Here is a 22,128-nt window from a genome sequence, read left to right as displayed (position 1 = left end):
AAAGCTTCTCAAAATTCAGAAAAATCTCAAAACTCCAAAATCCCAAAAATATTTAAAATTGAAATAAATCCATCAACGCAGTTAAAGCAAAATCCATTCGCCCTCCGCAACAGTTTGTCGAGGCGGACAAATTGAAATTTACTCTAGCTCACAAAGAGCCAAATGCCTAGTCGAAAATATCACTATGATCCATTCTCAAATAATCTCTTGCTAGTAAGGACGTGGTACGTGTCCTCTAACCGGCAGTTTCGCCGCCAAATGGCACTGCAGGTAAACGGTTATGACTCGGGGCCCTCTGAACCGAGTGGTTTTGCCGCCAAATGGCACCACAGATAGCGGTTATGGCCAGAGCCAATACGTTCCTTAATGGCGTTAAATCCTTGAGATATGAATCAATAGGATATGATTGATAGGGCACAAAGCCCTCTGTTAGCTAAGGTGGATTTAAATTTGTCCCCTTAGACAAACATTCAACCCCGGTCTACAAGGTCCCCTTGGACGAAGCAACCCATGGCTTCTGACAAGGATCCTTCTGTCAGGTTGGGTCGACTACCTCCTCTGACTAAGTAGACCAGGGACCACGATGGCCCGGGATGACGGAACCATGGGATCTTGATCGGGCTCATCATCCATTCCCCCACCATCCGCTTTAAGTACTAGATGGTGCAATTTCTATTTTAAATAGCAAAATGTCCAAATATCCAATTTCCAAATCCAATTTCTATCAGTATCCAATCTATTGCTGCTACTATATGCCAGATAACACGTATACTCTACGTATCTGATTGATGACTAGCCTTAATCGAAAGTTCTCTCTCGTGATCGAGAGGGGTAATTAACTATAGGGGCTTGCGCCTATAGGAAACCAGAACTCAGATCATAAAGTCCTCGCAAAATGAGGGCGAAATCTCTGGGTAGTGTCTTATCTACAAACCCATCTGCCTTCCAAAATTTACCCCGGAACTTAATCCGTTAAAACTCCCCTCGACGAATAAAAAGAAAATGCGAGCGGAGGTCGGGGCCGAATTTTCGGAGCCCACAATGATATTCTTCTTGTCGATAAGAATTGAGAGGGAATTGAAGGTAAACTTGAATTATAGAGGTCAACCTTAGAGTCTAAAGATTTTTGCTTGAGTAGATTTAAAACTGAATATATGGAGTGTAATTTTAGTAGCAATAGACCTAATGAGGGGATTGTGACTTTGGGCGATCAAGTCATTAATAAGAGTACACGTTTTAAATATCTTAGATCTATTGTTCAAACTGATGGTGAAATAGATGAGGATATTATCAGTAGAATTCAAGTTGGATGGTTGAACTGGAGGAATGCCTCGGACTTGTTGTGCGAAAGAAAATTCCCTCTCAAACTTAAGGGAAAATTCTATAAGATGGTGTTGAGGCCTGCAATGCTTTATGGTGCTGAATGTTGCTTTTAAAAAAGAAGCATAATACTAAGTTAAGTGTTGAAGAGATGAGGATGCTTAGGTTGATGAGTGGCTTTACCCTTAGATATAGGATACGAAATGAGCATATACGTGAAAAGGTTGGAGTAGCTCCAATGGAAGATAAGATTTGAGAGAGTCGCCTTAGATGGTTTGGCCACATTAAACGGAGGCCTTCTGATGACCATGTTAGGAAAGTTGAGGTATTATATTTGACTTATGTTAAGAAAGGTAGAGGTAGACCTAAAAAGACTTGGTTATAAAATATTAGAAATGATCTTTCTTTATTATATTTAAATGGGAATTTGACTTTTAACATGACACAATGGCAAAAAAAGATTCATGTAGCCGACCCCACGTAGTGGGACAAAGGCTTGATGTTGTTGTTGTTGCTGTTGTTGAGGCAAGGTATAAGCCTCGAGGCGGTGTGAGGCGTAAGTCTCACGGACGAAGATTTGCGTAAATGAGAATTTAAGGATTTTAACAGATAAATAATAATAAGAATCTATCATACAATAAAAATATTTAAATGACAAGTGAAACTAGTGGAAAATAATAAAATAAATGCAATATATGTATCACATAGTATAATTTAAAGTACAGAACCACAAAATATAAGTTTATCAAAACTCCCAAAGTACAAATAAAAAAGAACATATAAAATCCAATCATGTCCCATCACTAAATGAGTCTTCAAGGGAATCTTCTTCTCCAATTGTATCTATAAACGTCATATCTTCATCTTTAATGTCACTCACTTTTCTCTTTCTTGTTCAATAAAAATGATTATTGTCATGTTAATTGCCCACTTGATATATATAGCTCATAAGAAGTTGTGGAATACCTTTATTTGCTTGTTGTGTTGCAGAATTAGTGGATGTGTGTGGTGTGGTATTAGTGGATGTGCCCACTTGATCTGCTTAGCCCCTCAAGACATCTACACTTAGATCTTCTAACTGCAAGTCTGATAATAATAAATATGTCTCATCATCTATGAACCACTCATTATTAGATGCCACATCATCACACACCAACGAGTCCTCATCATCCTTCAACCCCTTGTTCCTCAACCTCCTATCTCTCAACCTCTTGTTGTGCATAATATATACAAAGGAGTTCATTATGAGTGTTGAAAGTTGATTTCTTCTCTTCGCTTGCACTTGACTATATGTACTTCAGTTTCACTCACACCCAGAGGAAGAACAAGTAAGGCTCAAAAGTCCAAAACTCTAATAGCAAACCTCTGTAACTCAGGGGTGGAATCACCAAATTGAATCCTCCATTCAACTATTTTCAAGAAGAAAAATGATAATCAAAACATATTAAAGTGTATGCATGTACATATACTTTGAAAAAATAAGTATACTTGAAGATCGTTTGACAATAGTAGATTTTGCTGCTTGCAGACCAAAAAATCCCTCCCTATTCCGAAATTGAACATGTTCTAAATCTGCTAGCTCCCTGACAGTCTAGTCCGGTATTAGTCGTTCCATGTAATGATACAAGCCAAGCTTCACATCCGGATTAGAGGATTTCCTCTGTAAATATTGAAATTAAGGATTGAGATAATATGCCGCTGCATGTAAATGACGGTGTAACTGGACCTCCGACCGAGCATCAATGATATCCCAAATCTCTTTATATCTTGCCTTCTCTCCTCCCAAGTTATATGCAATCAACTCCTTTTCCTCATCCATTGCATTATATATAAAACCCATGGTTGGTTTCTTCTCGGCATTCATAAAACGTAGAACTTGTACCATGGGTCTTGTGCTCAATATGACATAGGTCACACTAGCCCAAAGTTTATTATTTAAAATTAGCCTTCGTATTTCCTTCTCAGGTTTCTTGCCCCACGCAGAATTAAGCCATTGTGTCGATGTAAACATTGCTTCAAGAGGTTGTCTCACATTTAGCAGTTTCTGCAGTGTCAAATAAGATGTGGCAAACCTGTAGAATAAACTTGCATTAGGAATTGATAATGATTTGCAGTGCACAAATGTAATAACGAACCTAGTGGTAGCAGGGCGAATGATTTCCTTCTTTGAAAACTTTCTCATTAAGGCTAAGACTCCTGAGTGATTGTAGATGAACTTTGTGATCTTCTTCGCCCTAAATAGGGCGTTCTTGTGTTGAGGTAAATCACCAAGTTCCTCCAATATGAGGTCGATATAGTGTGCTGCGCAGGGGGTCCAATATAGGTGTTTGATCTTCTCCATCAACATCTGACCAGCTGCTTTGTATGCACTGGCATTGTCAGTCACCACTTGAACAACCAATTGCTCCCCAATCTCCTCAACAATCCCATCTAGTAAATTGAAAATAAATTTAGCATTGTTAACCTTATCTGATGCTTCAACTGATTGAAAAACACCATGCCGTAGGGATTGTTTACAAGGATATTAATCAAGTTCATGCTCTTCATGTCAGACCATCCATCTGACATAATGGTAACACCAGTCTCACTCAATGTCCGTTTAATCTCATCAAAACTATGCTCTGTGTTCTGCAGCTCTTCCAAAATCCATGTTCTCAACTCGTACATGGAAGGTGCCTTCAACCTTCTCCCATACAACCTTATAGAACGCAACATATTGAAGTAGGTCAGCGATGTCACAAAATTAAATGGTTTGAAATTCTCAAAAAAAAAAAATCTTCCAATATCCATGCAAACTTGATGTTGACCCTCTTTGGTACCAGTCGCAGGCATCATCTGTCCTTGTCCTTTATTCTCTCCTGGATAAGTCATATACTGGTCCATAGGACCGCACACCTCTATTATGAATAGTGGAGGAAGAGCCCTTTCCACTCTCGCTCCCAAAGAATGCACCATGTTCGTCCTTTTCATCAAATTGCTCATGTTGTAAATGTTTGGCCATGATACTCTTTTTCATGTAAGCAGTAATTTTCTCCAACTTTTCCGGAGCATTCGCACAAGGTGCTACATTCTTATGTGAGCCGGATAAGTGTTCTTTCATGCGAGTAACTCCTCCCTTCACCACCTTATCACAAAAATTGCATTTTAAATACACATGTCTTCTCGCCGCCTCCTACATCAACATGCACACTGTATTTTCAAGAAGGGTCACGCCACAATGACGCATTTGCCTTTTTCTTGCCTCCAACCATGTTTCCTAATGCACAAATGCGAAAACAAACAAAAAATCTAAAAAAAAACCCCTAGATTTTCTATAACTCAAAATTTTTTTCCTTAAACTAAAAAAATACCTAAAATCGATAGTGGAGTTCTCTTAGAGGGCGGTCGGACGCTACAAGATCACCGGAGTGAGACGGCGCTGGCGGGAGAGGAAACAGGAAGGGAGGCCGAGCAGAGCGAGCGTGCGGCTTGTGGCTTTGTCCGCTCGGTTTCGGGTAGGCGGAAATAAGAAAGGAGGAAGATAGCTTATTTTAATTAGAACTTAAGTGTGTGGATCCCAGTTACAAGAGGCGTTCACCTCACTCTGAATTGTGCAATTCAGCCTCAGAGGCACGCCTCACATGTACAGAGGCGTACACCTTACCAAGACCCAAAAAAGCTTAAGCTATGAGGCTCTTTGGGGCAGAATTGCACATAGGCACGCCTCTTATTGTGCAATTTTAAACTATGGTTATTTCCTTTCATTATTTGAACCTTGTTGACTCTTTGTTTGCTAGTAGAGGATCAAGTTTAGCTCCTAATTTTTAGAGTTCTCTTATAGATATCAAATCGAGAGTATTCATTTTAATGAATGATTTTTTTTTTTTACAAAAGGCCTTGAAGGTCTAATGTTAAGGTATGAAATCAAATATTCTGCTCGATGCTACAATCATGTATTTTTTCGTTTATTCAAGTTGCGTCAACCGTCCATTCAAGAAGCAGATTTGAACTTATGTTCGCTTTTGACATGCACATCATTCTTAAACCTAGGGTTTAAAAATTTAGCATAGTGGTCGCTGCACATGCGGGTATTCTAAAGTTTCATTTTAAATGATATGTGTGTGTGTTAGGGCATTTGCATAATTCATTTGCACACTTTTTAGAGCGAACGGTTTAAAACTCATTTATTATTTTTAATCGGCGTAACATCCTTAGATGTTACACTTGTGTATTTTTTTCGCTTGTTAGGGCCCATGCGGATAATTCAAATTTATGTCGAACGTGATCTAGTTTTTTTTAATGTATTTACATAATGCATTTGTAGAACAACTAATGCATTTTGTATTTTCATAATGCATTGATGCAATAAAAAATTTGGGAGAGGGACCCAAATTTTTGATCACAAAAAGAGACTCTTTCTAAGAACAAAATAAAGACATAAAAATACTCAAAAGACACTTTTTATATCATATAAAGAAAAGACTTACAAACTTGACTTTCAACATAAGATGACATTACAACCTTTGACTCTTACAAACAACTCAAACAAAATGACGACAAAAAAAAAAAAAACACCCTAAACTTGCTGACTTTGAGAAGAAGGATACAATGGAATGATTTCTATGGAGAGAAGAAAGAGATTAGGAGACGAGACGAAGATTGGAATGAGCCCGCAGGATTTCCGAAGGAGGTGGAAGAGGGAATGGACAAAGCTCGCAAGCTTTTCCAAACAACAAACCCGCAGGTTATGGCTTCCAAAAATCACTTTATCACTTAAACTTCTAACACTTACAACATCATCTCATATATAGGCCATAGATGGGAAACATAACAGCCAAAAGTTCCCAAATTCCCATATAGAAATGAAAGGCCAAGAACCTTCCCCGCTGAAATCCCAAGAGCCACATCAAAATTCCAATGAATAAAGCCACGGAACCAGCCAGGAACAAGCACAAGCCACGGTTTCAGCACAGGAAACCAGGAGGCAATTCAGGGAAATCAATTCTCGGTCAAAAAAGAGGTGCCAGAGCAGTAAAGTAGGCAGCCACCCGAAGAGGCAGCAACAAACCCGAAGAGAGCAGCAGCCCGTGAGAGAAAAATCCAGAGAAGAAAAGCTGCAGCAACTCCAATTCAAGAAGAATGTGAAAGATCAAGTTCCACCCACCAAATCTTGCTCCCAACATTAATTTTATAACTAAACATCAGCTCATAATGAGCTACACTTCTACTAGATATTAATGAGCTGCACCAACTAAAAATTCCACAACTAAAGCTCGACCCGAAGAGGCAGCAACAAACCCGAAGAGAGCAGCAGCCCGTGAGAGAAAAATCCAGAGAAGAAAAGCTGCAACAACTCCAATTCAAGAAGAATGTGAAAGATCAAGTTCCACCCACCAAATCTTGCTCCCAACATTAATTTTATAACTAAACATCAGCTCATAATGAGCTACACTTCTACTAGATATTAATGAGCTTGCACCAACTAAAAATTTAATAACTAAAGCTCCAACCAAAAATAGCCAAGAATCATATGAAACCAACAAGCAGCCCAAAAGACAAGATGGAAGATGAAAGGACAAGATAATGAAGAGAAGGAGAGGGGGAAGATGAAAAGACACAAGGCAAGAAATTACAAGAAAAACTCAACTTGTGTTGCCCCCCCCCCCCCTTGTCTACATCATGCATAATATGTTTATAGAATTTGCATAATGCATTTATATATCAGATAGTGTATATGCATATATTGTTGTGAATGTGTATGACGTATCGACATGTTTGCATACATGTTCACCTATTTGTTTGCATGTTTGCTTGCTTGCATGTTCATTTACGTGTTTATACTTGTATTCACATATTTGCATGTTTATTTGCATGTGCATTTATTGTAATGCACCTAGTATAGTGCACTTGTATGTTGATATACACATAATGCTTTTGCATGATTGATGTTATGCACACATGCTACTTAGTGCTCTCGTGTAGTGCACTTGTATGTTGCGAATACATTTGCACTATACGATTAAGAAATGTGCATGAGATTTTTTTTAGTGATTTGACATGTTTAACACAATTCAATGTGAGAGTTGTATAGTTTGTGACATGTAACATTATATAAGCTTTCACGGGGTGTATGACGCATTCACGGGAATATGAATTCCTTTGTTTTTAGTAGCTAACATGTATGTTATCTAGGGCACTTGTGTGCCCGTGACTTGTAATATGATGATCCCTATTTCATTAGGGAGCATTGATCCGGTATAATTATTAGGGATATCCCCCCCCCTCGGGGGGGGGGGGTGGTCCTACGTGACACTCATTAACATGAATGCGCTATCGTAGGAGCGTATGCAGCTTTACTTTTTTAGATTAATTATTGCCCGCATTTAAGTACATTAATGCTCGCATTTTTAACATGTTTGCATATGTATAGAAGATCCAATGCGGGTGCTTCACAATTACCACTTAATACCCCTTACACATTCGTACCTCCCCTTATCAATTTGTGTTTGGATTTTGACCCAACGGGTCCCATATGGGGATAAATTTTCTAGGTTATAAATAATGAACCCGACTCTAGCTCAATTGTTAACACATTTTAGCTCACACCATGTGTATCTAAGGGATTTGTGTGTGCGAGTTAGCTTTGAACTAAAGTGGGAAGTTCTAGTCACATTCGTGCTTGTTGGCGAGAGCAACCAATCTTCTAACATGTGCATAGTAAGTTCTGTTGCATTTGATGTTCGTTTATTTTTTATTCTTATGGTTAAAACTTAGGTTTTCATGCATTTTCATTTTGTCTGTCAATTTAATTTTACTTAAGGTTTCATATGCACAATAATATTTTCCCGCTTGCCAAGAAAGATAGTCATATATACTTATGATTTTTATGCCTAGCAATATTTCATCACTTGCTAAGAAAGACAATCATGAGTACTTAGGATTTTACATGCATAGCAGTCTTTTCCCGCCCGCCAAGAAAAGGAAGTCAAAAGTAATTGGGATTTACATGCATGGAAGTTCATAAAATAAAACTAGTGTCGGGTCGTGGTTATACATCAAAATGTGCGGCGGAGGCGGCGACGATGACGAGATGACGAAGCAAAGCGGCGCACAATTCTTTTTGTTTTCTCTCTTTCTTTTCTTCGTGAGGGATTGAGTTGGTAAAAGAGAGAGATGTCTTCCTCTCTTTGTAGAAAGAGAAAGAGAGCTTAGGGTAGGGTTTTCCTCTCTTTCTAGAGAGAGAAAGAGGAAAAACTATTCTCTCCAAGTAGAGAGAGAAAGAGAGTGAGAGTGTTGAATAGGAGATAGGGACTTTCTCTTTCTGTTTAGAGAGAGAAAATGAGAGGAAGTTAAGTGTTTTTTTTGTGGAGGAAGTGTAGGGAAGTGATTTTGGTGAAGGGTTGAAAGTAGAGAGAAAAATCTCTTTTACTCTCAAGATTTAGAGAGAGAAAGAGGGAGGGGGGGGGGCTAGGAAGGTTTTGAGGAAGAAGAAGATGTGAGGACGAAGAGGGAAGATGAAGAAGAAGAGAAATAGAGGAAGAAAGAGGGGAAGTAAGAAGATGAAGAAGAATAAAAAGGAGGAAGAAGAAGAGAAATTGAGGAAGAGAGATGATGAGGTAGTTGGGACTGAGGAGGTTGGCGGCCTTGGGTGTTGGCGATGGGGTGCAGGGAGATCAGTTGTGTTGTTTTGCTCGACGTGCATGTGGCTTGGGTCGAGCGACAGAGGGAGAGATGAGGGAGGAGGCAGTCAGGCGAATGTGAGCTTGCGCGAGGGATGGGATTTCGATTGGTTATGTGAGTGATTGGAATGTCAAGGGTTTTATTAGGAATTAATATTAAATATAAAATATTTATGTATGTTTATAGTTCCTCGATTCGCTCGCCAAATAATCATCATTCGCGCATGTCGATTTCATCTTAATTCGTGTGCACTAAATTTTGATTTTTGCCAATTGATGACCCTAGTTAATATGGGTGTTGATATAACTATTTCTATTTCCCCAAACTCCTAATGTTATTTGTTTTGCGAATGAAGACCATTTCAGCTATTTGGATTTTTGGTCGACGTGCATCAAGTGAGTTTCCTGCGATGCCACACTCTTTCTCTTGTGAAATTCTCCCTGCACGGTTGACTAAACCCCAATATTATTATTAAGGTCAACAATAGAGTGTGAAATCTTATTCTCAATAATTTAGAAACAAACTCTTGTAAGTTGGGCTATTTATATATGCATCTGACAAATCGTTACTGGTATAGATGAACTGTTGCTTTATTTCTTTCACATGCTCATTTATTTTAACCTCTAGTTTGGCATTTTCTTCCTTTGAAGGTGCTTCAATAGCTTGACTCTCTTCTTTGATTTTCCTCAAATTTTTTTACTTTCATTAAATAAATGAGCTTATTGATAATCACTTTATGCTTTATGCATGATGCATTAATGTTCCTCTTGTATTGCTCAACTAGAAAGTATTATGATAGTTATAAGCTAGATGTCTAAGCTTTGATTTGTCAAATAGATTGAGTTTTCTTTGTTGAACACCCCTCAATATGCTAATGACCTCATAGCCTTGCCAAGGTTATAAGAGTAATCATTTGACTATATTTTTGCAAAAGATAAATCAAGGGCAAAAGTTTTCTTATCTTTCCACTCAATATAGTAGAACTCTAAAAAATAGCTCACTTCAACCTTGCTCAGTTAGGAGGGGGGGGGGGGGGGGGGGGGTGGGCTTGCCTAAAAAGGGGGGGGGGGCGTTAGGCCTTCTATCTTTTTGACTGCCAACATCTGACCCTTTTCAGACACTTGATCATCTTATTTCGGTCGAGTAGACATCACGTGTGGATACAACTTCGCTTGACTAAGAGGTAATACATTCTCTTGATCAACTTGTTCCTTGACAAGGTTTTTTGAAATGCATACATCTAAATTAAAAGATTAAAAAGAAAAAAGATCATGATAATGCTTGAGTATTAAAATCAAATTTTGCGTTTGCTCACAGGAATGCTATGAACAATAGGCTTAATGGTCTTTATTTTGGCCATCAGTATTTTGTTAGATCGATTCATGGTGAACCGGTCCAGCCCTAGCCGGCCCAAAAGGGGCCACTGGTCTATAGGAGGCGGAAGCCTCCGCCTCCTCTTCCTGGTCCAACTAATGGGGCGGGGCCCATTGTGTAATTTGAATGAATTTTTCAAACGGAGTGGGCGGCTTGGGTTTGGGAGGGAAATTATATTAGGAAATGTCTTGTATTAAAAAGGATGAGGGAATTAGGGAAGGATTATGTTTTGATTGATTGAGAATTAGAATTTCTTGGCGTTTGAGCTCTAGACTCTCTTGTCTAGAGATTTGGGAAAGACGATCCTCCTCTCGAATTGAGGATCACTTGTATCTTGCTTTCGTGTTGGTTTTGCTTTGTTTTGTTCATTGCATTCTATCGTTTTGGGGCTGATTTCACCCAGATTTTGATTTATCCTCCTGTTTTTTTTTCCAATTAGTGATAGGTTTGCTTGCGAACTCAAGTATTCCCTTAGGGTTACTTGCGAACTCAAGTATTTTCTATCAAATTGGTATCAGAGCAAGTCGTGGGACCGGTGGAGGGCTATTTTCGGCTAATTTCAGCAGCTATTTTTTTCCCGGAAGGGAGATTGCTGTTTTTAGAGTTCCAAATCCAGATTTTTTATTTTTACAAACTCCGGATTGTGATGGCGGCCAAAAAAGTGGAGGCTTTGGAGGAAAGGCTTGAAGGTGAGATGAATCAAATCAAAATGATGGTGGAGTAAAGGATTTCCTCCATGGAAGGGAAAGTTGCCGATCTACGGGACATGATGAAAAAGATGTTAGAAATTCAAAACCAAACGATGGTTTCTGGGTGTAAAAAATGGAAGGAAAAAGTACAAATTCTAAAATTCGTAGGGAGGAAGATGAGGTGGAAATCATGGAAGGAGAAGGAAGAAGATCCCATCTAGATCATGTTCAGAGGGAAGAAAGGGGAGGTGGATATGGGGAACGCCAGGAGGGATACTACGGTCGCCGATGTGTTGATTTTGAAGAAAAAAAGGGATTTCGAACAGGGTTGGGGCTATGGCAGAGCAAGGGAAGATCAAAAAATATGGGCCCACTTGGGAGAGAGGAAACTATGGAAGGATCAGTGGAAATGGTGGTGACTAGAAGGTGAGGAAGTTGAAGATGCTCATATTTGAATGAGAAGACACGTATGGGTGGATTTACAAGGTAGAGCGGTACTTCGCCACCAATGGGGGAGGAGGAGAAGCTGACAACAGTTGGATTGTGCTTGGAAGGGAAAGCCCTGTTGTGGTTTCAGTGGAGAGACCAGAGGAGGTCGATCAGGAATTGGAGGGAATTCAAAGAGTACATAATCGAGCGTTTCCAAACCGATCGGGGAGGAGACTTCTATGAGCAGTTCTTTGCTCTGACACAGGAGGGATCAGTAGAAGATTATCGGGAGCAGTTTGAGCACCTAGCTAGCAGGGTGGAGCGACTCTCAAATACAATATTTATAATACCCAAAGTTTGTTAAAAGTAAGTAAGAATATTTCTCAATAAAATCATCCATTATTTTTTTTCATATATGGAAAATGTCAAATTATTTTATTAGCTTTTAATTTTAATTTTGATCCTTATAGTACAATTATCTGTATTCATGTAACAGGCATGTTATCATTTAAATGTGTTTGTTTTAAACACGTAATTAAAAGTATCAGCTGTAATAATACTTAGCATTAATTTAAATAAATGATTTAATTGCTAAAGCAAATAACCCATTTTCCTATTTACGGTTACTGTAGCATATCCACTTAGCTTGACATGCAATGGTTGATCTCTCTCATACTTCATCTAACGGATAGCATTAATGTATAGTGGCTTAGTGGAATTAAGTATATAGTATTATAATTGAATGTACTTTTAGTGGAATGGTTATATTATTATATTAGCAACACCTGTAGCCATTCTTTTATTTTATTTTTCCTTCCCATTCAAGAGACGAAGCTCTGCAAGCCGTGGGAGAACTGGAGTTGAAAGAGGCGGGTTGTGTGTGGGAATTTCAAGCGTGGTAGCTGATTTATCATGTAATAAAATTGAGGTAGGAGTTTTAAGCTTTCAGAAATCTGAGATAGCAATTTCTGTAATCTGTGTTGAATTAAAATTTTGGAATTTCTAAAATATAGCTGAAGGTGGTGGTTACTTAATTTAAGAATATGGAGAAATGAACTGGTACCGTGGTGACCAAATTTGAAAAAGGTGTGCTGTTGAATGAGGAAGTTTAGTGAAGGTTATTTACAAAAGGAAAAGAAGGTTGAGTCTAGGAGAATCAATTTCTCATGAGGTGAGATACCCAAACAAGATTATAAGAATTAGTAAATATTTTATTATTGCACTTCTTCTTGATTATGTTTATGATCACATGTATTATAGTTGATTTTGGTTATTTTGTATGAATATGGTTGTATATGTATGAAATTATTTATGTAAAAGGGTAATCTTTAGCAATGTGAATGATTTCGTAAGCATAAAAGGGTACATATTCATAAACTAGTGAAGTGCACAAAAAACAACCCTAAAGGGCACAAAGCGCACACAAAGTGCACTAAAAGCGCACACAAAGTGCACCAATAGCGCACCTAAAGGGCACAAAGCGCACCAAAAGCGCAGTAAAAGGGCAGTAAAAGGGGAGCTAAAGGGGAGCTAAAGCACAACTCTGTCATGAAAAGCATATGTCATTAGCTCTAAAAAGGATGACTATATGAAAAATGAAATAAGTTATATATGGGGGATAGGCCCGCACAAGTAAAGACAAAAAACCTGATGAGGTAAGCCTATACTCTTAATTCTAGAAGTTGAGAAATTTGACTCAACCCTGAATGAAGAACAACTTCCATTCTAAAAGTTGGGAAATTAGACCCAACCTTGAATTGGAAAGTTGAATGGTGCAAAAGCTTATAGCAATTCTATAGCTTATTTAAAGATGTAGAATAGTTTTGGTAAGATAAATAATACTGCTAGGCACTTTCAGGCTCAATATGACATTTCAATATGTGTTTTAATTATGTTAGCATAGTTATGATATTTCTTATTGGTTCATTATTATTTCTTATAACTTGCTTGCATATTTCATTGAGCCAAGCTTATTAGCAGTGGTTGTACTGCAGGAAAGGGGAAGGAGCCATTGGGACAATAAAAAGAGGTGATCGTTCTTTTGATGTAAATACGTTTTGGGGTGCAAGAGATCTAAAGCAAGATCTGAATGCTAGATGTAAAGACTTTTGGGTATGTAAATGAATTTTAAAAGTTTTAGTAGAGCTCTGTATTTGTTTTAATTATGTTGAGGTTCAATAAGGTATATTATATGCTTCCTGTTGTTAAATGTGGAGTTTGATACATTGAAATCTTTCTCTGTTATACTCCAGTTCGTGGTAGAGGGTGTGTCAAACTGGGGTGTGACAATATTGGATGGAAATTTCATGAAAGGGCTGAAGGCGGAGATCAGAGCAGCAGTGAAGGTTTTGATGCTCCGTGACTTGGGGGAGGCCATGAATTTGGCCCAACTGGTGGAAAATCAGAGAAATTTGGAGAGGGGAGTCAGGAGTAGCGGCACCGAGGGCACTTACAGGATGTTGACCACTCATCTAGCACCTAAAGGTTCTGCGATAAGAGGGTGCTGAGAGGCCACTAAGGAGAAGACAGGAGGAGGGAGCAGGGAAAATTTCAAGTTGCTGATAGGGAAAGAGATGCAGGAGAAGAGGGCTAAGGGGTTTTACTTCAGGTGCGATGAAAAGTACACGCCAGGGTATCGGTGCAAGGACCAAACTCTTCAGGTTCTTATCGTCTGTGATGATGAGGAAACTGAGGGAGGTGAGGAGGAGATAGATGAGAAGCTACACTTGGATCTAGATGATGTTTCCCTGAACTCAGTGGTAGGGTTCACTATGAATCACACCATGAAGGTGAAGGGAGAGATAGAGGATAGGGAGGTGGTGATGTTGATTGATAGTGGGACTACTCACAATTTCATTTTCACCCAGGTCGTCGATCAACTGGGAGTGAGATTGGTGGACATCAGTTTTTACAGGGTGATGATGGGTACAGGAAAGGTGGAGAAAGGTCAGGAGATTTACAGAGGAGTGCGACTAACGATCCAGGGGATACAGCTGAGGGAAGACTTTCTTCCGCTAGAGCTCGAGAGTACAGACGTCATCCTGGGGATGAAATGACTGTAAACTTTGGGGGACACCAAAGTGAATTGGGAAGCACTCACGATGGAGTTGATGATTGATGGGAGGAAGGTGGTGATTAAGGGAGATGTAGGGGTTTCCAAATCCTTGGTTTCTCTTAAAATGATGGTGAGGGACATTCAGTTGGCGGGCAGAGGGTATATGGTGGAGCTACACAGTTTGGAGGGAGAGAGATTGGAGGGAGTAGACATACCCCTCTCCATTCAGCCGTTGATTCAGCAGTTCCAGGATGTGTTTCAGCCACCACAAGGATTGCCACCGTAGAGGGAGCATGAGCATGCTTTCGTCTTGAAGGAGGGAGTGTCACCCATCTGTGTACGACCTTACCACTACCCTCAGTTTCAGAAGGATGAAATAGAAAGGTTGATCTGAGATATGTTGGAGGCAGAAATCATCAGACCTAGCATCAGTCCCTTTTCTAGTCCGGTTCTATTGGTGAAAAAGAAGGATGACAGTTGGCATTTTTGTGTGGACTACCGAGCACTCAACAAGAAAACTGTACCTGATAAGTTTCCTATACCAGTTATTGACGAGTTGTTAGATGAATTGAGTGGAACAGTGATCTTCAGTAAGATAGACTTGAAATTAGGTTACCATCAGATTCAGATGGAGGAGGATGTACCCAAGACGGCCTTTAGAAATATGAGGGACATTATGAGTTCTTGGTATGCCTTTGGGCCTCACCAATGCTCCCACTATTTTCCAGGCCCTTATCAATAAGGTTTTCAAACCTTATCTCAGACGGTTTGTACTGATATTCTTTGACGACATCCTGGTCTACAGCAGGATAGAGGGGCACTCGGAGCTTTTGAAAGGGTGCTCGAGGTACTGCAGGAGCACCATTTGAGGGTCAACTTGAAGAAATGCTGCTTCACACAAGTCAGTGTTGAGTACTTGGGCCATGTCGTGTCAAAAGAGGGGGTGGCAGCATATCAGTCCAAAATTGAGGCAATGCTAAGGTGGTCAGTGCCAAAAAATCTGAAGGAGTTGAGTGAATTTTTAGGACTGATAGGTTACTACCGAAGGTTCGTGAAGGGATACAACATTATTGCATGGCCACTCACTGAGCAGTTGAAGAAGGACGAGTTCTTATGGGGGAGGCGGCCACAACAGCATTTTAGAGCCTGAAGAAGGTGATGACTACAATATCGGTCCTAGCCTTGCTAGATTTCACTCAAACCTTCATTGTGGAGATGGATGTGTCGGGATACGGGTTTGGTGCAGTGCTTATGCAGAATTGTAGACCCATTGCCTATTTCAGCCAGGTTTTGAATGCTTGGGCCAGGCTGAAGTTAGTCTATGAGAGGGAATTAATGGCCATCATTTTGGCCATTCAAAAGTGCCAACCTTACCTACTTGGGAGACATTTCATTGTCAGGACATATCAGCGAAGCTTGAAATATCTACTAAAACAACGAATGGTGATAGAGGAGCATCAAAGGTGGTTGTCCAAGTTACTCGGGTATGACTTTGAGATTCAGTATAGGCCAGCAGTGGAGAACAAGGCGGCAGATGTCTTGACCAGATGTATGATGGAGCTGCAGGCGGTGGCACTATCTGTTCCTCTGATGCTTGACTGGGAGGCCATCAGAGAGGAAAGTGCTAGAGGAAGGATTGAAAAAGATCAGGTTGGATTTACTAAGAGAAGAGGGTAGTCACCCAGGGTACTCATTAGAGGAAGATAAACTACTATATCAGGGGATATTTGTGATGCCCCGGACCTCGATCCACATCCCAAACTTACTCCAGGAGTTTCATGGAAGCGTTGTGGGGGACTATTTAGGAGTACAAAAATCATACGGGAGGCTAGCTGTGGAACTGTACTAGAAAGGGATGCGTAAAGTTGTAGAGGAGATGGTAGCCAGGTATGAGATCTGCCAAAGGAATAAGTACATGGCTATGTCACAAGAATGATTACTACAGCTGTTAGCTCTACTGGGAAGAGTGCAGGAGGAGATCTCCATGGACTTTATAGATGGGTTGCCCTGTTCAGAAGAGTTCACAGTGATCTTGGTGGTGGTGGACAGGTTGAGCAAGTATGCACACTTCATTCCCCTCCAACATCCCTACACATCAGTGACAGTGGCTTCAGCCTTCATCAAGGTGGTGGTTAGATTACATGGAATACTCGAGGCGATCGTATCAAATAGAGACAAGGTATTCCTCAGGCATTTTTGGAGAGGGTTGTTCAGGTTGCAAGGGACAATTCTGAAGAGGAGTACAGCTTACCACCCACAGACGGATGGCTAAACGGAAGTAGTGAACAGGAGCTTGGAGACTTACCTGAGATGTTTCGTATCGGAGAAACCCAAGCTTTGGACTAAGTGGTTATCATGGGCCGAATACTGGTACAACACCTCTCTAAAAAAAACACCTCTTTTCACTCTGCTTCTCAGATGACTCCATTCAAGGTGTTGTATGAAAGTGGTCCCCCCCACTTGGTACACTTTGGGAGTAGCAGTACCCTAGTTTACTCAGTTTAGGAGTACTAGGAAGAGAGGGATAGAGTGTTAGAAGAGTTGAAGAGACATCTGCTAAGGGCTCAACAAATTATGAAGAAACAAGCGGATGAGCATAGGAGGGACATCCAGTTTGAAGTGGGGGAGAGGGCGTTCTCGAATTTCTGACCGTATAGACAGAAGACAGTCGCCAACATGAGGAATGAAAAGCTTGCTTCAAGGTACTTTGGGCCTTATGAAGTGCTAGAGAAGATCAGAGTAGTTGCATATTGGCTAAAACTACCATCAACGGCGACTATACACCCGATTTTTCATGTATCACAATTGAGAAAGGCCATTGGAGACTATACAACCAAGCTCGAGTTACCAGCGATACTTACGGAAGATTTAGAAGTTCTTCTGGAACCCCTGGAGTTGCCGGGGGTTCACCAGAAAGAAGATGGGAATAATGAAGTGTTGATCAAGTGGAAGAACCTCCCTGACTATGAGGCTACGTGGGAACCCTACGAGTAGGGGTGTCAATTTCGGGTCACGGGTTGGGTTCAGGTCGAACCCGGAACTGACCCGACACTATTTGGGTTCGGGTCAACTCGACCCATTTTTGGAAACAGGTCGATTTTCCGAACTCGAACCCGACCCGCTTCGGGTTTGGGTCAACCCAAACCCGAAATGTTTTTGGTCGAGTCCAATATTGACACCCCTACCTACGAGAGAGCGAAACACCAGTTTTCTGATTTTCACCTTGAGGACAAGGTTATTCTTTGGGAGGGCGGTATTGTTAGACCGGTTCATAGTGAATCGGTCTAGCCCCAGCCAGCTTAAAAGGTGCCACAGGTATATAGGAGGCGGAGGCGGAACTCCGCCTCCTCTTCCTGGTCCAACTAATGGGGCGGGCCCCATTGTGTAATTTGAGTGAATTTTTCAAATAGAGTGGGCGGCTAGGGTTTGGGAGGGAAATTAAATTAGGAAATATCTTGTATTAAAAGGCATGAGGGAATTAGGGGAGGATTATGTTTTGATTTATTGAGAATTAGGATTTCTTGGCGTTTGGGCTCTAGACTCTCTTGTCTAGAGATCTGGGAGAGACGATCCTCCTCTCGAATTAAGGATCACTTATATCTTGCTTTCGTGCTGGTTTTGCTTTGTTTCGTTCATTGCAATATATCGTTTTGGGGCTGATTTCACCCAGATTTTGCTTTATCTGCACAGTTTTTTCTCCAATTAGTGATAGGTTTGCTTGCGAACTCAAGTATTCCCTTAGGGTTGCTTGTGAACTCAAGTATTTCCTATCATATTCTCTCTAGGGTTGAAGTTCTTAAAATATTTATTAGGGCATGGCTTATTATGCCAATTACCCAAAAATGCAATAAAGAATAATTTGATTTGCCATCCATTATGAGAGTTGAAAGGTCGTTCAGTTTTATGTGATTGAAATAAAATATAATAATTGATCATACTTAAAATATTCGTAGGGGCATAGCTAAATTGGCTAATTACCCAAATATTCAACCAGGAATTTTTTTCATCCCTTATGAGAGGTTGGACGGTCGTTCACTTTTATATGGTTGAAAGAAAATATAATGAATGCAACTTTTATTTTAAAAAAAGTTTAAATAGCTTGTTTGATCAAAGTAGGTCGTTATACTTACTGAAAGCATGAAGTTCAAGGCTAGCTGAAATGGAGTTCAACATGGTCTAACAGAAACAAACTATAGGGAATTTGAAAATTTTGTCCAAAAGCTTTTAGAGAGGTAAATAGTGTTAAGCCGCTTGAGATGTGTTTTTTTGCTGCTATCCTTGAAGCTTGTCGCAACCCTAAAAATTGATTTTTTCCTATTGTCATGCTTTCATTGTCGGCCTTCCCTTGTGGTTTATATCTTATTTATAACCAATGTAGCCTTCATTAGTGCCCTACTTAATATAGCCTTCATTTCTACCTTTTGCCACCACAATTTCTAAAGCTAATTTCTCCCAAATGTTTAACCAAATGGAGTACTCTATGATGCATCAAGGGATTTGATAACTCTACTTTTCTAGGGCTAATTACCAAGCTGGAAATGATAAATTTGTATTTTTCATCTTGAGAGGGAGTATTAAAATTCCAACCGTCCCTTGATCCTTGATTCTACAGCCAGCATGAGGATCTGTGAGAGGCTCACCTGATTCACGCTTTTAAATTTTAGCCGTCCCTTGGCCCTTGATCCCATGGCTAGGATGGGGATCTATGGGAGGCTCATCTGGATCACGTCGATCTCCTTCTCTATTTGGGTGGCTGATATATGAAGGATTATATTAGTACAATTATGCATTATTCTCTAATTATTTGTTTCCTTATTAAAATATCTTGTATATATTTATAAATAGGGATATTTTTTTGTAATAAAACTAAGCCTTGGCCAGCTGAGAGCCAGCATAGACACTCTAGGACCTTCCCTGACAAGATGAAGCAACATTTTAGCTCCATGTTTTTGTTGTCTATGCTGGCTCAACTTAAGGGCTCAACTTAAGGAACAACAACAAAACCCTCTATTGAAATCATGTTAAGAGTTCTATGAAACTATTGTGATAGATTTTTACTATAGGTAGGTGTATATGCATTCTTTAAATGCTTTTTTATCATGTCGGAGAAACTATTATAGAGGGAATGGAATACATCTTCACTTTTTTCTAGAAGCTTTATAATGGAAAACTTCTCACTTCATTGTACATGAAGTTAAAAAGCAAAGAAGACAATAAGACTTTTTGAAGATAAATAGGGCTTCAGGACAAGGGGGACATTTTAATGGCAATATTAATATCCAATAAATCTTTGTCAATGGCCAATGTTGCTTCTAAATCTAGATGTATTCTTTAGTTGTACAAAATTGAATGACTATTTGATTAATTCATAGCTGAATAGTGGCTAACCCGGGTAAAAATAAAACTCTATACCTGAGCTGTCTGTGCTCGAGTTATAAATTTTATTTAATGTACTATGATCTGTGAATGTTAACCATAACAAGGTAAAATGATAACCAATAAATATTCACTTTGCATCTGTTATAATTATTTCAAGTTATTTTCATGATAGCGTGCTTTAATGGGCAATAGATTAATCCATTTATTATTATCTCATGATAGTATTTAGATGATTTTATACCACTTGAATGAACCAGCAAGAGAGGAATGAGGCTTATTATGCTGAGAGCACTTTGTCTGCTTGTGAAATAGCTTATTCTTGATTGTTCAATTTAATAAAATGTCTATTTTTGCTATGTTCCTTGGTGGAATCCTCTTTTGAATGATTTTTCATTTTGTTATATCTCTATGAAATAACTCTCGAGGTTGGTTCTTCTCTTTCTTAAAAATGGATTGATAACCATACTAATGAAGTATGCCTAAATTATAATCATCTAAACTTCTCCTTGTTAATTTGTCCAGGTTTTCAAGCTCTTATTCAATATCATTTACATCAGAGTGCTCTACAAGCAAAGATTGCTTTGCAGGTATTTGATTTTTTTAATTATTTGCCTTCTTTTAAATATTAATTGATAAATGTGTATGATATAATTATCTGTCTAGGGGCGGAATATATACGATGGTTGTTGTCAGCTTGACATACAATTTTCCAAGTATGCTTCTATCATAGTGTTTATTTTTGTTTAAATTGATTATTGTTATCTATGATTTATGATCTCGTTAATTTGATTGCAGTTTGAATGAGTTGCAAGTCAACTACAACAATGACCGTTCAAGGTAATATTAATGATCTTATGATTTGTATGATTTAAGATGATATTAGTAATATTATTATTAGTATGATTTATTTGTTGATCTTGGATCACGGGTGGATTAATGGTGAATCTCCTGATATAAAGTATTTAATGTTTCTAGGACCAATGCTATGTTTGTAACATTGGTTCTTTAAACAATTAATAAAATTAAGATTAGGATAGGCATAGGATTTATAGCAAACAACTATTTATGGATAACCAAGATTAGAGTTTTTCTATTATATGAAGTTACCTAATGTATTTGTGAGGGATTGTGGTGTGGAATTGAAAAATTATACGCACTAATGAGATACAAATATTGATTGCTTCGAGGCCTATGGCTGAGTGGGGGTGCTTTCTTTCCGCTTTGCTTCACCGACAGACCAATGGCCGGGTGATCGTTGAGCTTCTGCTTTATCCAACCGGCAGACATATGGCTGGGAAGGGACTTCGCTATTTCGTGGCCTATGGCCGGGCGGAGGTACTTCCTTTCCTCTTCACCGATAGACCTATGGTCGGGTGATTGTTCAGTTTCTGCTTTATCCGACAGACCTATGGCTGGGAAGGGACTTCGCTGTTTCGGGGCCTATGGCTGGTGAAGGTGCTCTCTTTGTCCCCTTCGTATCACGACCAAACTGATGATCGGGTGATCGTTGATCATCTTTTCCCTCACCTTCAGACTTGTGTTCTGATTGATTGTTGTGGCTCCTTTAGTTCTTTATGATATTATTTCGATTTTGTTAATGTGAGCATAAAATCCATTCCTTCTTCTATTATGTTGTTTTGATGTAGTTAGACAGATAGTCGAGCTTCTTTCCTTGGTTCTTTCTCACTGTCCTGGGTTTGGTCAAGTGAGCTTCGAGTCTCTTACATTCGCTGTTTTAATTTGGTCAGACGAATGTTGGGTTTCTTTCCCCCTTTTGTCCCACTATATTTGCATGATTGCTTGATCATTGCATGATTTCATGTTTATTATATGACTGATTGCTCGTTGCATCATTGAGTGACTATTGTGTGATTGTGTGGGCATGTAATCAAGGGATTATTGTATGATCATATGATTAAATGATTATTAGTACTATTACACGATCATTTGCTTATTATTATGTTATTTGATATGATTAGATGATTATCGCATACTTATCGCAGGGTTATGTGGTTACTATATGATAGCATGATTATGATATGACTTGATTATTATTATGTGATCAATTAATTGTGACACGAGTATGTGATAATTACTTGATTATATATATTATAGGAATATATAACTATTGCATGATTTGATGATAAGATGATTGGGACATAAGTGTGTAATAATTCTATGATTGTATGATTATTGTGCGATTTGATGATGATTGTGTGATTG

At 39.2% G+C, this 22,128-nt stretch overlaps 1 protein-coding gene across 4 annotated transcripts in view; it reads left to right on the top strand.

Annotated features, from left to right (window-relative positions):
• The window catches only part of LOC110106915 (polypyrimidine tract-binding protein homolog 3), a 53,454-nt gene extending 32,652 nt beyond the window's left edge, over window positions 1-20,802 (top strand). For all 4 annotated transcript variants that reach the window (XM_020837001.2, XM_020837000.2, XM_020836999.2 and 1 more), the window contains 3 exons: window positions 20,428-20,492; window positions 20,569-20,618; window positions 20,701-20,802. In XM_020837001.2, the coding sequence (XP_020692660.1) occupies window positions 20,428-20,492; window positions 20,569-20,618; window positions 20,701-20,746 (161 nt within the window). In that variant the 3' untranslated portion in view covers window positions 20,747-20,802. The remainder of the gene's footprint in view (window positions 1-20,427; window positions 20,493-20,568; window positions 20,619-20,700) is intronic.
• The last annotated feature ends 1,326 nt before the right edge of the window (window positions 20,803-22,128 follow it).

Source organism: Dendrobium catenatum, unplaced genomic scaffold (genome assembly GCF_001605985.2).
Source record: "Dendrobium catenatum unplaced genomic scaffold, ASM160598v2 fragScaff_scaffold_1638, whole genome shotgun sequence".
Classification (NCBI taxonomy): Eukaryota; Viridiplantae; Streptophyta; class Magnoliopsida; order Asparagales; family Orchidaceae; genus Dendrobium; species Dendrobium catenatum.
The sequence above is the reverse complement of the archived record's forward strand: the minus strand, read 5'-3'. Positions and strand labels throughout refer to the sequence as shown.